General features: G+C 35.4%; 2 protein-coding genes across 2 annotated transcripts in view; both read right to left on the bottom strand.

Annotated features, from left to right (window-relative positions):
• Positions 1-290: 290 nt before the first annotated feature.
• LOC128244937 (uncharacterized) lies at positions 291-2,956 on the bottom strand. Its single transcript, XM_052963093.1, has 2 exons — positions 2,861-2,956; positions 291-2,377 (listed from the first exon to the last, which is right to left on the bottom strand). The coding sequence occupies exon 2, from the start codon at positions 2,372-2,374 to the stop codon at positions 578-580; it is 1,797 nt and encodes a 598-aa protein (XP_052819053.1). The 5' UTR covers positions 2,375-2,377; positions 2,861-2,956; the 3' UTR covers positions 291-577.
• Positions 2,957-7,099: 4,143 nt separating this feature from the next.
• LOC128242148 (kinesin-like protein KIF14) overlaps positions 7,100-15,834 on the bottom strand; it is a 33,442-nt gene continuing 24,707 nt past the window's right edge. The window contains exons 20-28 of the mRNA XM_052959214.1: positions 15,452-15,543; positions 14,059-14,145; positions 12,807-12,946; positions 12,086-12,250; positions 11,022-11,192; positions 10,610-10,747; positions 9,863-9,943; positions 8,763-8,922; positions 7,100-8,436 (exon numbers count right to left, since the gene is read on the bottom strand). Coding sequence (XP_052815174.1) covers positions 8,072-8,436; positions 8,763-8,922; positions 9,863-9,943; positions 10,610-10,747; positions 11,022-11,192; positions 12,086-12,250; positions 12,807-12,946; positions 14,059-14,145; positions 15,452-15,543 — 1,399 coding nt within the window. The 3' untranslated portion in view covers positions 7,100-8,071. The remainder of the gene's footprint in view (positions 8,437-8,762; positions 8,923-9,862; positions 9,944-10,609; positions 10,748-11,021; positions 11,193-12,085; positions 12,251-12,806; positions 12,947-14,058; positions 14,146-15,451; positions 15,544-15,834) is intronic.

The raw sequence follows: 15,834 nt of genomic DNA, 5'->3' as shown, positions 1-15,834 counted from the left end.
ATTGATTTTACAAGCAAGACAGCCCATTTAAGCCGCGGGTCGTTAATTCAATTGAGTTCCTGGCCTGGGCGATTTTAATTTTAACTATCTCAGTTAATTAGTACTCCAGGTGCATTATTGGAATAAACTTGATCGATCGCATCAAGTTGGTGCCACATACTAAGTATCTTAACTATATGTCTCCTGGTTTCGGACAACGACAATGTTTTTAAATTTATTTTCAAAATATGCATATACAAACGCTATAAACCCTTGTGCGGGGCCATTAAACTTTACCCCGGAGGCACGATCTGAACAAACTTGGTTAAGGGCCGCTTGCTGATCTTGCTGTGACAACAGACGATTTAATGTCACATCTTGAGCTTAATCCCGCAAAGATACTCAATCTCAGTAAAAACTTTATTATTTTCTTAAACATGTACTTTTATTTATGAGACACTACTAATCCATGAAAATAAAAAGGTTACCTTAATGTATTAAGCATGAAACAAAAATTCATAGTAAATAGTACTATTGTCTTGTCATGTTAATAAAGACACAAGCAGAATGTGGGAGTGTTTTCCTTTGTCTGTAGATCTCATCGATAATCAAGTTGGTACAAATGAATTTTGCAATGTTCACCTTCGATACCAGCCACAGCAAGTTTTCCATCCCTTGAAATTCTTACTGCCTTTGGCTTGAAACTGATTTTGAGTACCTGTAAGACTTCTCCCACTAGCGAAATGCGGACAATGACATTATTTTTCTCACAGCTCACAAACACTGTGCCATCAGGGGCCACACATGCCGTTGTTGGCCATTGAAATCGGTCATCTTCCACAGTTTTGCTCCATCCAGTCAGAATGTGAAAAAGGTGCACTTTGTTGTTATGTTTGTCCGTCAGTACAATTATTCCCGGTATAGATATATAGGTAGAAAAGCTTTCACCTAGGCCATACTTAATATCTGGGAATCCTATATCAATGAATCTAGTCTCATTCCCTTCCAAATCAACAACCCGAACTGGACCGTTGTCGTCGATATAAGTGCTACAGAGGAACATTGAGTGATTGAATGATGTAATAGAGAAGTAATAGGATAATGCGTTAACTTTCTGAATTAATCTGATACTGTTTTGTGGGTATATCTGTAGAAAATATAAATAATTTACAGACGTAACAACAGCTCTGTTTCCCCTGTAAACACAGACATCAAAGGAACTTGAGTTTTTATTGAAGAAAGATAACTTATTTCCGAGAACCTTACAGTTTTCATCCAACAGAAAGCATGTGTTTTGCTTATTATCAACAACGAGCAGTCTACCATCTGGCAGGAAGTCTATACCTGAAAAAAGTCTTTTCTCCATTTTCGTAAAAGCTGATATAGCCATGCTAGTTAGATGCACAGTCTGTTCTCTTTGATTGTCGTCTATGTTTTCAACGGTGTCTGTTGAACATTTCTCAAAGCTTTCTCTGGTTGTCATGCTTTTTTCTTCAAAAACTTCAGAGCCAGTGGCAACATTATCTTGAAGCAGTTTAACCAGTTTTTCGTCACCTTTAACAAATGTCTCTATAACTTGATGACATTCTGCATTTGCTGAAATAGGAATAGTGTCATACGATTGATTGTTAAGAAACTCGTTGTATTCAGAAGATTTCTGTTTTAGAGATTTACAAAGAATGAAACATTGATCGTGCGAGCCTTGCTCGGATGCTGCATTCAAACTGTTTCTCCACAGCTCTAGATCGCCTTTGATATTAGATACTTTGGTCATTTCTTCTTCTTTGGATGATTTCAAAGCATCTGCCAACGTTTGAATCTCTTTCAAGGCCTCTGTCAAATCTCTACTTATCTTCTGAATAAGCTCTGCTTGAAGTGTTTCAGCCTTTTCATTCACTTTAATTATTTCTGCGTTTCCTATTTCATTTATGGATTTTATGAATAGTGAAGCCTTTGCATTACAATCTTTTAATCTTTCCTGAAATTCAGTTACATTAACGGAAAACTCTTTAATCTGCTTTGCTTTCTCACAAAGTCTGTGTCCTGAGAAACCGCATGTCGGGCAACAAAACACTTCATGATCTTCACAAAAGATTGTCACAGGATTCCCATGTTCCAAACATTTATCAAATCCAAACATGTTGACAGTCTTTTCTTCTGGATCTTTAAGCTTCCAATCGACAATAGCATGGCCAGACAAGAGGGCAAACGTCTGGTGTTGAGCTGAACACGCAGAACACTGGAACTCTTTACAATCATTGCAGTAAAGTTGTGCAACTGTTGACCTGTTATTCTTGGAGCAGGGTTGGCACTGTGGTAATTTTCTCCCCCCGACTTCTTCAACTGTCTCATCTTTAGTGGTGCTTTCTTGTTCATTTGCTGTAGAAGCCATCATTACCTTTAAAATTTAAAGTTTAAATGTATCTTAAATCCAAAACCAACTACTTTAAAGATCACACCGCACAATTGTGTTGTAGTGCCACACATATCCTCACACACTTATGTAATGCATGAAAGTCATCGCCAGATGAGTCGTATCCATTATGTTTAGACTTATATACAGTAAACGTAAAGTCTATAGCAATACTGGATTCTCTACTCTTCTTACTATTATCAAAGTGAAAATATAGTTCAACATGTATTTTCAATATTGTGAATCTAAGTCGGTAACGCGATACCTCAGAGGTGAACTGAATTTGTATTGCTATTGAAGAGCTTATTGATCGCTACTGAGATTGTACCTGATGAAACTTGTCCAGAGATCCGTGAATTGATTAGCTGACGTATAGCTATGAAACTTGTCCTAGCTGTTTCGATTGAAGCATTACAAAATAAGATCCCCCTTCTAGTATAAGTATTCATTAAGGTCACCAAAGAATACCTGTTCAAACAGTAACAATCAATTTCAATGTCCACAATGTATAGCAGGCTTAAAACATTCAAGCTTTCAGCAGATAGTTGTTAGCATTGATTTAAGCTCAAGCATGTTCATCTGTGATGACGTGCATAATCTCAGATATGCAGGTCACGATTTATCTTTTATAAGCATACGGCTAAATAACAGTCGGTTTTCGAGTATAGAAGCTGTGATAAAACATTATATTTAATTAGATTGTTATATTCAGCATACTTTTTCATGGTACTTCAAAGATGCACTCTTATTCCCAAATGAGATTTTTCACAATTAATACAAATGTTTTAAGGTAGCAAGAAGGATGAATCAATGTGGCTTACTGTATATTTTGACAGAAAGGTGCAGAAAACACGGTCATTCTGTAAGACTATAGTAGATCACAGTTATATTGTTGCGTATTCAGCTATTAAATACACGGTTACAATTTTGTTATCAGTATCAACTACTTTTCATAAAGTCATTATTTAGTAAGTACGTAAAGGTTTATCACTCAAATGTTATGTTTGATATACATGTGCATGTAATGATTTTGAATAAGAGTGCCACTTGAAGAGATAGTTGAAATACTGTTTGTCATCAAAACAATATGTACATTGATGGTACATGTTCATGCAACATTTTCTGGTCACACAAATACTATCATTCCTGCTGTGTACATGCAGCATATTCAGGTCACAAAAATACTATCATTCCTGTTGTGAACATGCAGCACATTCAGGCTACACAAAAACAATCATTCCTGGTGTGTCCATACAACATTTTCAGGTCACACAAATACTATCATTCCTGTTGTGTACATGCAGCATATTCAGGTCACACAAATACCATCATTCCTGTTATTTACATGAAGCATATTCAGGTCATACAAATACTATCATTCCTGTTGTTTACATGCAGCATATTCAGGTCATACAAATACTATCATTCCTGTTGTTTACATGCAGCATATTCAGGTCACACAAATACCATAATTCCTGCTGTGTACATGCAGCATATTCAGGTCATACAAATACTATCATTCCTGTTGTTGACATGCAGCATATTCAGGTCACACAAATACTATCATTCCTGTTGTTTACATGCAGCATATTCAGGTCACACAAATACTATCATTCCTGTTGTTTACATGCAGCATATTCAGGTCATACAAATACCATCATTCCTGTTATGTACATGCAGCATATTCAGGTCACACAAATACCATCATTCCTGTTGTTTACATGCAGCATATTCAGGTCACGCAAATACTATTATTCCTGTTGTTTACATGCAGCATATTCAGGTCATACAAATACTATCATTCCTGTTGTTTACATGCAGCATATTCAGGTCACACAAATACTATCATTCCTGTTGTTTACATGCAGCATATTCAGGTCATACAAATACCATCATTCCTGTTGTTTACATGCAGCATATTCAGGTCATACAAATACCATCTTTCCTGTTGTTTACATGCAGCATATTCAGGTCACACAAATACCATCATTCCTGTTGTTTACATGCAGCATATTCAGGTCACACAAATACTATCATTCCTGTTGTTTACATGCAGCATATTCAGGTCACACAAATACTATCATTCCTGTTGTGTACATGAAGCATATTCAGGTCACACAAATACTATCATTCCTGTTGTGTACATGCAGCATATTCAGGTCATACAAATACTATCATTCCTGTTGTTTACATGCAGCATATTCAAGTCACACAAATACTATCATTCATGTTGTTTACATACAGCATATTCAGGTCACACAAATACTATCATTCCTGTTGCGTCCATGCAACACGCTCAGGTCACACAAATACTATCATTCCTGTTGTGTCCATGCAACACGCTCAGGTTACACAAATACTATCATTCCTGTTGTGTACATGCAGCACGCTCAGGTTACACAAATACTATCATTCCTGCTGTGTCCATGCAGCACGCTCAGGTTACACAAATACTATCATTCCTGTTGTGTCCATGCAGCACGCTCAGGTTACACAAATACTATCATTCCTGTTGTGTCCATGCAGCACGCTCAGGTTACACCAATACTATCATTCCTGTTGTGTCCATGCAGCACGCTCAGGTTACACAAATACTATCATTCCTGTTGTGTACATGCAACACGATCAGGTTACACAAATACTATCCAATACTATCATTCATGTTGTGTACACGCAGCATATGCAGGTCACACAAATACCATCATTCCTGTTGTTTACATGCAGCATATTCAGGTCACACAAATACCATCATTCCTGTTGTGTACATGCAGGATATTCAGGTCACAAATAATACCATCATTGCTGTTGTGTACATGAAGCATATTCAGGTCACACAAATACCATAATTCCTGTTGTGTACATGCAGCATATTCAGGTCACACAAATACTAAATACTATCATTCCTGTTGTGTGCATGCAGCATATTCAGGTCCAAATACTATCATTCCTGTTGTGTACTTGCAGCATATTCATGTCACAAAAATACCATCATTCCTGCTGTGTACATGCAGCATATTTATGTCACACAAATACCATCATTCCTGCTGTGTGCATGCAGCATATATAGATCAAACAAATGCTATCATTCCTGCTATGTACATACAGCATATTCATGTCAAACAAATACTATCATTCCTGTTGTGTACATGCAGCATCTTCAGGTCACGCTTATACCATCATTCCTGTTGTGTACATGCAGCATAACCAGGTCACACAAAAACGATCATTCCTGTTGTGTACATGCAGCATATCCAGGTCACACAAATACGATCATTCCTGCTGTGTACATGCAGCATATTCAGGTCACACAAATACTATCAGTCCTGTAGTGTCCATGTAACACATACAGGACACACAAAAACCATCATGCCTGTTGTATCCATGTAACATATACAGGTCACATAAAAACCATCATTCCTGTTGTGTACATGCAGCATATACAGGTCAATCAAATATCATCATTCCTGTTGTGTACATGCAGCATATACAGGTCAATCAAATACCATCATTCCAGTTGTGTACATGCAGCATATACAGTTCACACAAATACCATCATTCCTGTTGTGTACATGCAGCATATACAGGTCACACAAATACCATCATTCCAGTTGTGTACATGTTTCATATGCAGGTCACACCAATAACATCATTCCATTTGTGTCCATGTAACATATACAGGTCACACAAATACCATCATTCCTGTTGTGTCCATGTAACATATACAGGTCACACATATACCATCATTCCTGTTGTGTCCATGCAGCATATACAGGTCACACATATACCATCATTCCTTGTGTGTACATGTAGCATATACAGGTCACACATATACTATCATTCCTGTTGTGTCCATGTAACATATACAGGTCACACATATGCCATCATGTTGTGTCCATGTAACATATACAGGTCACACATATACCATCATTCCTGTTGTGTCCATGCAACATATACAGGTCACACATATACCATCATTCCTGTTGTGTCCATGTAACATATACAGGTCACACATATACCATCATTCCTGTTGTGTCCATGTAACATATACAGGTCACACATATACCATCATTCCTGTTGTGTCCATGTAACATATACAGGTCACACATATACCATCATTCCTGTTGTGTCCATGTAACATATACAGGTCACACATATACCATCATTCCTGTTGTGTCCATGTAACATATACAGGTCACACATATACCATCATTCCTGTTGTGTACATGCAGCATATACAGTCCGCACATATACCATCATTCCTGTTGTGTCCATGTAACATATACAGGTCACACATATACCATCATTCCTGTTGTGTCCATGTAACATATACAGGTCACACATATACCATCATTCCTGTTGTGTCCATGTAACATATACAGGTCACACATATACCATCATTCCTGTTGTGTCCATGTAACATATACAGGTCACACATATACTATCATTCCTGTTGTGTACATGCAGCATATACAGGTCGCACATATACCATCATTCCTGTTGTGTCCATGTAACATATACAGGTCGCACATATACCATCATTCCTGTTGTGTCCATGTAACATATACAGGTCACACAAATACTATTATCTGGTGTCAAATTTGAAATGGCGTTTTTACAAATATTCACAGGTTTTTATTATTTTTATGTTCTCATGCAGTCTATAATGACCTCCAACTAAAAACTCTGAGTTAGAATTTACCTTTTTTATTTCATAAATAGCAAGTCAAAGCATTTACAGTGTGTGTAATATTTACACATATGTAATATATTGCACTAAATGTGTACATAACAAAATGTAAGTTTACAAAACACACAGGACAAAATGTATAGTATTTTACATCGAAAGCATGCATACACAGATTTATTAACGAAGTCGGCTATAAATATGTTGCTGATCTTACTTGGTAGTTGAATGTACCATTTTTGCTCTTTCGAAGAGACAAGGCACAAATAGGATTTATTACAATCAAATGTACACCGCAACTTATATCAATGCAATGCTGCTGCTGTTATGGGCAAAGTATAGTATGTGTTAACAGTGTCATATTCCATTTGTATGATTAGATTTGTTTTCCGTTATTCCAACAATTCAAGAACAAAAACAGTTCAGCAATTTGGTTACAATCAACCAAAAACATACAAAATGTGGGTTTATGCACTAAAAATCAGAGTTTTGTTATGTCTCCTCTTTTAAATACCAACAATTTTAACACAAACTATGCATTGCAGTGCATTCTTTTAAAAAGATATGTGCGTTGCGTACAGATCGACCTATTTTAATAAAGCAATAAGGATCACATGATCGTTCTGTACAGGACCATAGTAAATTTGTTTGTTTATTTCCCAAATGTTACTCTAACAACAACATTTGTTCTCTTCCATTATAAGCTAAAATTCACAAATGTATCTTGATTAAAGGTTTTGAGGATATAATTGCTAAGCTATATATATATATATATATATATTTATCATTCAATATCAGCAAAAGCAATTCTTTCAATTTAATGCCAAACACTTTACACTGGCTACACTGGCGTCACTGAGTTTCTCCTATAAATGAAAAAGGAACTTGATATGTACTTGCAATGTTTTCTGTTTCTAAGCAAGCAGTTACATGTCTTTATAAAATTATTGAACACATGAGCTTTGGAAGAACCTTATTGAAACTGCAATAAATAATCAGTCATCTTCTTTCCTCTCAAATGATCCTGAACGTCTGGGCTGTGATGGCAAAAGTCTTTTCCCTCCTCGTGGGGTTTCAATGGAAACTGATCGCTCCTGAACTACAATTTGAACACTCCCAATCAAAGCGTCTAATGAAGATTTAATATCATTGAACACAAACTCCAACAGTTCCGACTGTGTCTCCGACAACTCTGGTTTACTGTTACACTCTGACCTTTCACTTTGACCTTGAGAAAGTGATGACCTTGACTTTTGAGAAAACTTGTCATGGTCACGACCTGTGACCTCTGCTACCTGTTCTGAACACTTTTTCACCATCTCTGCACATCGAAATAATTTCTTCATGTCTTGATCTGAACCTACATATAATAAAAATTGACTTTTCAAAATAATGATTTTGTTGACTTAAAACATAATTTTTGCTACAGGTAAAGAAGAACAACTTCTAATATTTCTCCTAGTTCAAGTAAAAAAGGCATGTATAGTATTGTCATATTTGAGTACATGGACTTCAGTACATTATTTGAAAATAATTTCTTTAAAATCATTTACATGTGTCATGGTATTTTGGTACCGTTTTAATATAATCAATTCCTTGTAAAATTTCTATTCAGTCTTAAATACATCATGATAATGATGTCATGTTATATCAATGTGACATAAATCCACTTGTATTAAAACTCACCCTCTATAGCAGGCTCCGCATGCTGCAGGAGTATGCTCACTGCATCTACGAGGGCCGACACGTGGGAAAACAGCACCTGGTACTTGCTGTAGTTTCCCTGGCTAGGGCGGCTATCATCCCCGCTCATGGACTGGTCCAAGTTACTGATGTCCAACTCGACCTGTAAATAGACGAGAGTATTGTGTCAAATAACATCATAATAATTAAGATTTAGACTCCAACCCAGCAAAGCAATTTCGGATGTAGCCAATGGTCATCATCTCTATCAGTCTAGAATATAATAGAATTGTCGGTTAAAATCAAAGTTGTTATTGGTAACATTTAAAGCTGCACTCTCTGATATACCATTTTTACAACTTTTTTATTTTTTGTCTTGGAAAGAGCAAATTTTTGCATAGATATCTGCAAACCAATGATATAAGATTGCTGACAAAAGATCAGATCGTAGATTTTCATATTTCCGTTTAAAAATCAATGTTTTATGGCTTAAACCATTACTAACTGTTTAAGAAAATGCATAAAACATCAATTTTTGACCTTAAATATAAAAATCTGTGATCTATTTTTTGTCAGCAGTCCTAAATAACTGGTTTCCATGGATTTTCGCAAAAAAATGGTTTGTTCCAGGACAACAAATAAAAAAAGTTGTCAAAACGTTCAATCTGTGAGAGTGCAGCTTTAAAAGCAAGCTTTTGTAGTTTTAACTATTAGGTCACACAATGTCAACACGTTTTTGATATTCAGGTTTCTGAGTTCTTTTGAAGAGGCAAGTGATTTTCAACATTTGTTTAAATAACTCGACATATATTTTTCCCTACTACTGTACACAATTAATGTGATGCAAAATGTTCACTTAAATGATACATATATATTGAAAGTGATTACAAAATATATATTTTTTCATTTATTATACCCTAAATTGCTACTAATGAACAATTTTTAATATCTCTTAGCCAAAGGCTTACTGTAATAGCTTAAATACCCATACATATCAATAATGAGCAATTTGACATATTATTACATTACTTATTAACAAATATGCCTTAGAAATTAAAGTGTCCAAGAAATTATTAAACAGATATGGATAGATAAAACACTACCTGGAGTTGCTGACATTTTAGGAGGAGGTCTTTACAGCAGACCACACAGATTTCCACATTCTGGGCCACTTCGCGTACACTCTGGAAACAATAGAAATCAGGTCAATGTACATGTTAATGGCATCCGCATATATAGCAATAGTGCAAAAATTACCTTATTGGATAATTTTTATCTTGAAATAATACCTGGGAAATGCACCTTAAATATTTCTAAACTTAATAATACCCGCATTTAAATTCATTGATTATCGATTCTCGATGCTAATGTACTTTTCAAAGAATATCAGATCTTGGGTACTGGGTATACGTCAATACAATTTTGAATTCAAATGATGGCTTGTTTTCCTTGGAATTTAGTATTAAAATGAACATTGAAGAAATATTCTTACAAAAACTACAATACAAAATAAACAAGAGTGTCATACACCAGATGAACATGGAGAATAACCCAATAATTTTTTAAGCAAGAGTTATGGGCCTTCCTAAACATACACATATTGTATCTGGCATCATGTTTACTAATGTTAGTGTTATTAAAATATTGTGAATAATTTTCAAGTTATGGCCAAGGTCAAAGTTGTTGCATGTTGACAGCAACAAAGTCCAAGGCCATGACAATGCCTCAACGTTTCTTCCAAAAAACAGAAGACCCCAATGTTTCTTCAAAAAAACAAATCAGCTAGAATAATATTAAGAAATATAAAAATCATTCAATAAAGTCTTTCCCTAGAATTTACAATTACATACACTGTTATCTTGTGGTATCCCAGTGAGAGCCTGTGCTTGCGTCTCCAGCTCATCTAAAGTGGTGAGTGCTCCCTGCAGGGTCTTGTCAATGAACACATCACACCCACTCAGGAACCAGTTACAAACCTCCGCGCTACCCTGAAATGTATTGTAAATCAAATCATTAAAATGTGCAAAATAGGCAAAATATAAACTGTTGACAATGTATCAAGGCTCTATAGAATTGGCTGCTGACTTTCATCAAAAACAAGAGAAACATGCACTTGTCCGGCTGTTTAAAGGTTTTACTGCAGCGACTCTTAAATGTTAACCTTTTTTGTTTTGATCTTGTTTTTCAAAAATATTGCATAGCAACAAGAGAAGTTCATGCTACACAGTCATTATCAAACACCTCATCAAGATATATTCTTACCTCAGTCTGTCCCTGGTCTTTTTCACTGCTTGGTTCAGAGTTGTCAAAGTATATGATGAGGGTGTCTGTAGCGAGAGCCAGCTCTCCAGACAGGCGGCACACAGAGTGGACACCGTCAGACAGCTTGGTGACGGCATCCTCCATCAGGCTGTCAATGTCACTCTCACAACCCTGCGGAATGTACATGAGTGTTGGTCAATATATCAGTTGTCAACACTGTTTTATACAATAATATGTTTTAGTAAATACAATCACAAGCTTCTCAAAAGGACTCCTTAAATTCATTGCCTGAAACAAGAGCCTGTAAAGTATAAAGCTAATTTACATTTGTTCATCTTTTCAACAGAAAAAAACATACAAAAAAAACTTAAAATCAAAACACATACTGATTTCATTCCCTGAAAGTAGTTGTTCAAGAAAGGGACAAATAAACTTGAAAGGCTTAGTTTTAGCCTTCTTTAAGTGACCTCCTCAAATCCAGAGAATTGCAGAAAATTATTTATTGGTCCTAATCTGTATTAGCCCCTGATGTCTGTTATCATTCATCAGATTTTGGGCCAATGAAATTGATCTGTCAAAGCATAATCAGAATGTTCCTTTTGCTTTGAACAGTTATTATTAGCAATTAGCCAAATAAACAAGAAAGAAGCCATAATTGTACACCAGCGCAATAAACAAGGGATGTATAGCTGGCCCCAATTTCTCAAAATATCTCAAGTCCCTTATAACAGGCTTCAGGTAATCTCACTATTTTTGTTTCCCTAAAATTTGTGTAATATCTTCTTCTTCTTTTGAGATTTTAGACTTTAAATAGGAATTATGTTTATGTTTATCATAATCACAATATTTTTTTTTCAGTTATTGAAATCGAATTTAAGTATTATTTTGGCTTAGTAAAATAAGCTACAAAAGCCTGTTAAGCTTTAGATGTTTTCGAGAAATTTAGGCCTGGGAACTAACAAACCAGATATCCATAAACTAGACCATGAAAGCATTTTGTTTTCTTCAAACATCCACAAGCATACCATAATCTCACCTTAAATAACATCAAACCCATCTCTTACCTGCATGAACCGAATGACATGGCCGCCGATGCCGCGGACCTGGTCATTGAGACGTGACAGGAGGTCGTGGATGAACGCAGACTGGAGGTGCTGGTGTGTGGATGTCCATAGGTGACACTGGCCTAGAAGTCGATGGAACGCAGTTGTCAGCTGGATACAAGTCAGCTGAAATATATAAGGTGGAGAATTTAATATAAGTCAATACTTATAAGTTATTTACCTTAGCTTGAATGTTACCAACCTGAAGGGAGTAATAATTTAATTGAATCACTCTTGAATCACCTGTGTCAAAACTAGAACTGGTGCTCTTTTTAAAAAGCAAAAATATTGCAGGTTTTTTTCCACTTTCAAGGGAATGGTGGTGGGCCCTTTTGGCAAAAACAACACTATAACATGAATCATGTAATGTTGTAATGTAACTTGTTTTCAAACCTTTTATTCAACAAAACTATTAACATTTTCATGCATGGCACTATATTGAAACATTTGCTAAATGTAATTAATTGTAAAGTGGTCAATGCTACTCTGACTCACTAAAAAAAAAATCAAAGGGGATTTTTTACCTGGGAAAGGTTACTTTTTCAGGAGAGTAGTGGGGGCTTAATTAAGCCCCCCCCCCCAACTGCTGATTGTGTCCCTGGTTGGTTGCAAAATCAAACTCTAGGGTGCGACACATGTCTACTGAAAATTGCGTACTGCATATAAAATCCAGTCCAGTTACCTGAAGAAGGTCTGATCTACTGGATTTGTTGTTATTGGTTTCGAGGGCGGCAGGGAGTGACAGGAACTGGCTGGTGCACAATTTGAGGGTCTGACAGCTGTATAGAATCTGGTCACCAATACTCTCCTCCAGACTTGAAGCTGCATAGAAAATAAAACCTTTAACGTTTCATCGTAGTTAATAAACCCATAAACTCAAATCTATTTTACGTATATATATATAACGGAAATGTTGACCATATCTAATGGTGGGTTTTCAATGGTCAAAATTAGCACAAGCCAATAAGCTCTGCAGTGGTAAAATCCCTTTTTAAAGATGCACTATTACTCCCAAATAAGATTTAACCCATTTAATACATTTGTTTAATTATACCAAAAAGGATGAATAAATGTCGAAAAACAATGGTTCTTATGAAGGATACCGAGTTCGATTTAAAAGGGAACACAATATTGCTACCTTATAAGATCATAGTAAATCACCTAAATCTTTTAGCATTCACCAATCATTTAATATATTTGCGTTTTCAGCTTTTTAAAGGGACTGTACACCAGATTGGCACCGAAAAAATATTTTTTTCTGTAAGAGACAGTTATTTATTAAAATGTTTACTCTTTGACATCATAATTGTAAAAAAATAGCAATATGTAAAAAGAAAATCGAGTCGGAGACCGAGTTCAAAACCGGTGTCGCCAAAATTGCAGTTCAGTGTTGTATCCACTGTGCTACGAAGGCTCACTCTAAACGGTCGGAATATTTAAGACCAGCCAATCATGCATAAGGAATGAATTTTACCAGGTAGACATACCTGGTAATCTTTTTTAATGGAAAATACAAAAAAAACTGTGAAAATAAATTAATAATAAACCATGTGGTATTTCAGTTAGTAAGTATCAATGCATTGTACACATCGATACCAAGTTTATATCATTTTTTGACAAAAAAAATTTTTTTCGCTATTTCATCATACGGAGTACAGCCCCTTTAATACACAGTTATAATATTGTGTATTGTGTATAAGTAATTAATATTTTCCATAAATACATTATTTAGTAAGTAGTTGAGGGGTTATCACTCAAAATTTATGTTTATTTTACATGTGTATGTTTTGTTTTTGAATACGAGTGTCACTTTAAGCTTTCTCAAATTCTGGATTTTTTAAAAACAGGGCTTTTTAAAAATGTTCATGGCAAACATAAATGTAAAAATTTGGGACTTTTTATCCAAATACATGTAATATTTCATCAAAACTTACACTTGAGTCCCCCTAAGGTCATGTTGATCACATCTTTACACAGGGAGGCCACCTGTGGACCACACGATCTCTCTCCTCTGTATGAGTCTGAAACATATACACATGAAGCGTGAAATCAATGTACAGTATGCAAGGTATCTAGTAGTTCAATAACACAGTTTAACATTGTCTCATTGGGGCCATGATAATAAACGGTCTTAAGGATTAGTCTGGACTCAGACTCAAAACAGTAACTCTCAAAAAAGATTTTTTTTTTATATTTCAATCCTTTTTCGAAGTCTTTGGGCATATTTATGAAATATTTGAGGGATAAAATATGCTTCATTTGTTTACTATTGTCATTCTAGTAGACGGAAAAGTTAATTAATATTTGGCTTTGCAATTCTGACTCTGGAGTCAAAATTCAGGCTTGAGACAGATCGTAATCACAGCCTCCAGGCCCATTTTCATTAACATCTCGAGTCCAGGGTTCATACAGCCAGACTGGCAAAAAAATCAAGGAGTTTTCAAGAACTTTAATTCAATTTTCAAGGTATATCTTGAATAAGAAACTATGAAAAAACACAAGTTTTCAAAAACTATCAAAAGAAGCAAGCTATGCTTATATTAAATACCAGCAAAGCGTCCACTAAGATCAAACATTTTCTGTAAAGATGAACCATTTTTACTACCGACACTTCATAAGGAGCAGAACATCAAATTTAAGGACTATTTTCAAAAATACAAGCACATTTCAAGCAGTTTTCAAGGCAAAATAAAAAAATACAGCAGTTTTAAGGAGTTGTTTGCCAATTTAAGGCCTTTTCATCCAGCAGTTTAAAATTCAAGCAATTTTCAAGTCTGTGCGAACGCTGGAGTCTGCATTTTAGATTCAAAACTGCAAATCTTAGTTTTATTGTAAAATTGCAGAAGTCAGATAAAAGCAAAAGTATTAAAAATTGCTAGATTTAAATATTGAAAATTAAAAAAAGACACTTTTTAACATTTTGAAATTGGCTTTTCTGAGTCTGCGTCTCAAATTAGACACAAGGCGTTAGTGAAATGGGCGGAGTAGACTCTTGGGTTTAAACACTAAATGATTACAAGGCATGCTTTATGAAAATGTTACTTCTAAATTAAATGGGAGCTTTTTCGAAATATTCAGAATCCAGAATGTTCATTGGAATACTACTAAAATGTGAGAGTCAAAACTCCTATTTTGTTACATTTCCATTGAAGTTGATGATAACATGGACAAACATTCTTTTGAATTAAAAATGACTTATGCTAGCTTTACATCTTTCATTTCATCTTAAAAAAAATCCAAGAAAATCGGAGGACATCAAACTTGAACAATTCCTGATTTTGGGTCTTATGAATACCACTGAAGTTCTAACGAAAACTGTTGATTTACCTTGTCTGTAGATGCTGCTGTTGATGCTGGATACACTGGACAGAAGGGCATGGCGCAGGCTGGGTGACAGCACAGACCTCTTACCATTGTTCCTGTAAACATAATAACACAATCTTACAACAGTGACAAGAACAAAACTAATGGTAAAACTAAAACAAATCAATGTCACTTTTTCTGTATTACCCGTAAAATACACACCTAGTAATATCATTCCTTTATTATTCTTTATCCATAATGATGTATGGGTACAGATACCATTAGAACTATGGTTAAACTGGTGGAAAGATGCTATTTTCTATGGGGGGGTTAAATTATAGGTAATTTGGTTGGTACTTAAAAAGGTAAAAGAAACGTGCATCGTAAGCAGCACTCCGATTTCCTGC

Source organism: Mya arenaria, chromosome 8 (genome assembly GCF_026914265.1).
Source record: "Mya arenaria isolate MELC-2E11 chromosome 8, ASM2691426v1".
Classification (NCBI taxonomy): domain Eukaryota; kingdom Metazoa; phylum Mollusca; class Bivalvia; order Myida; family Myidae; genus Mya; species Mya arenaria.
The sequence above is the reverse complement of the archived record's forward strand: the minus strand, read 5'-3'. Positions and strand labels throughout refer to the sequence as shown.

Excerpts from the sequence above, each read along its gene's own strand:
- LOC128244937 (XM_052963093.1), bottom strand. The coding sequence starts at position 2,374 with ATGATGGCTTCTACAGCAAATGAACAAGAAAGCACCACTAAAGATGAG.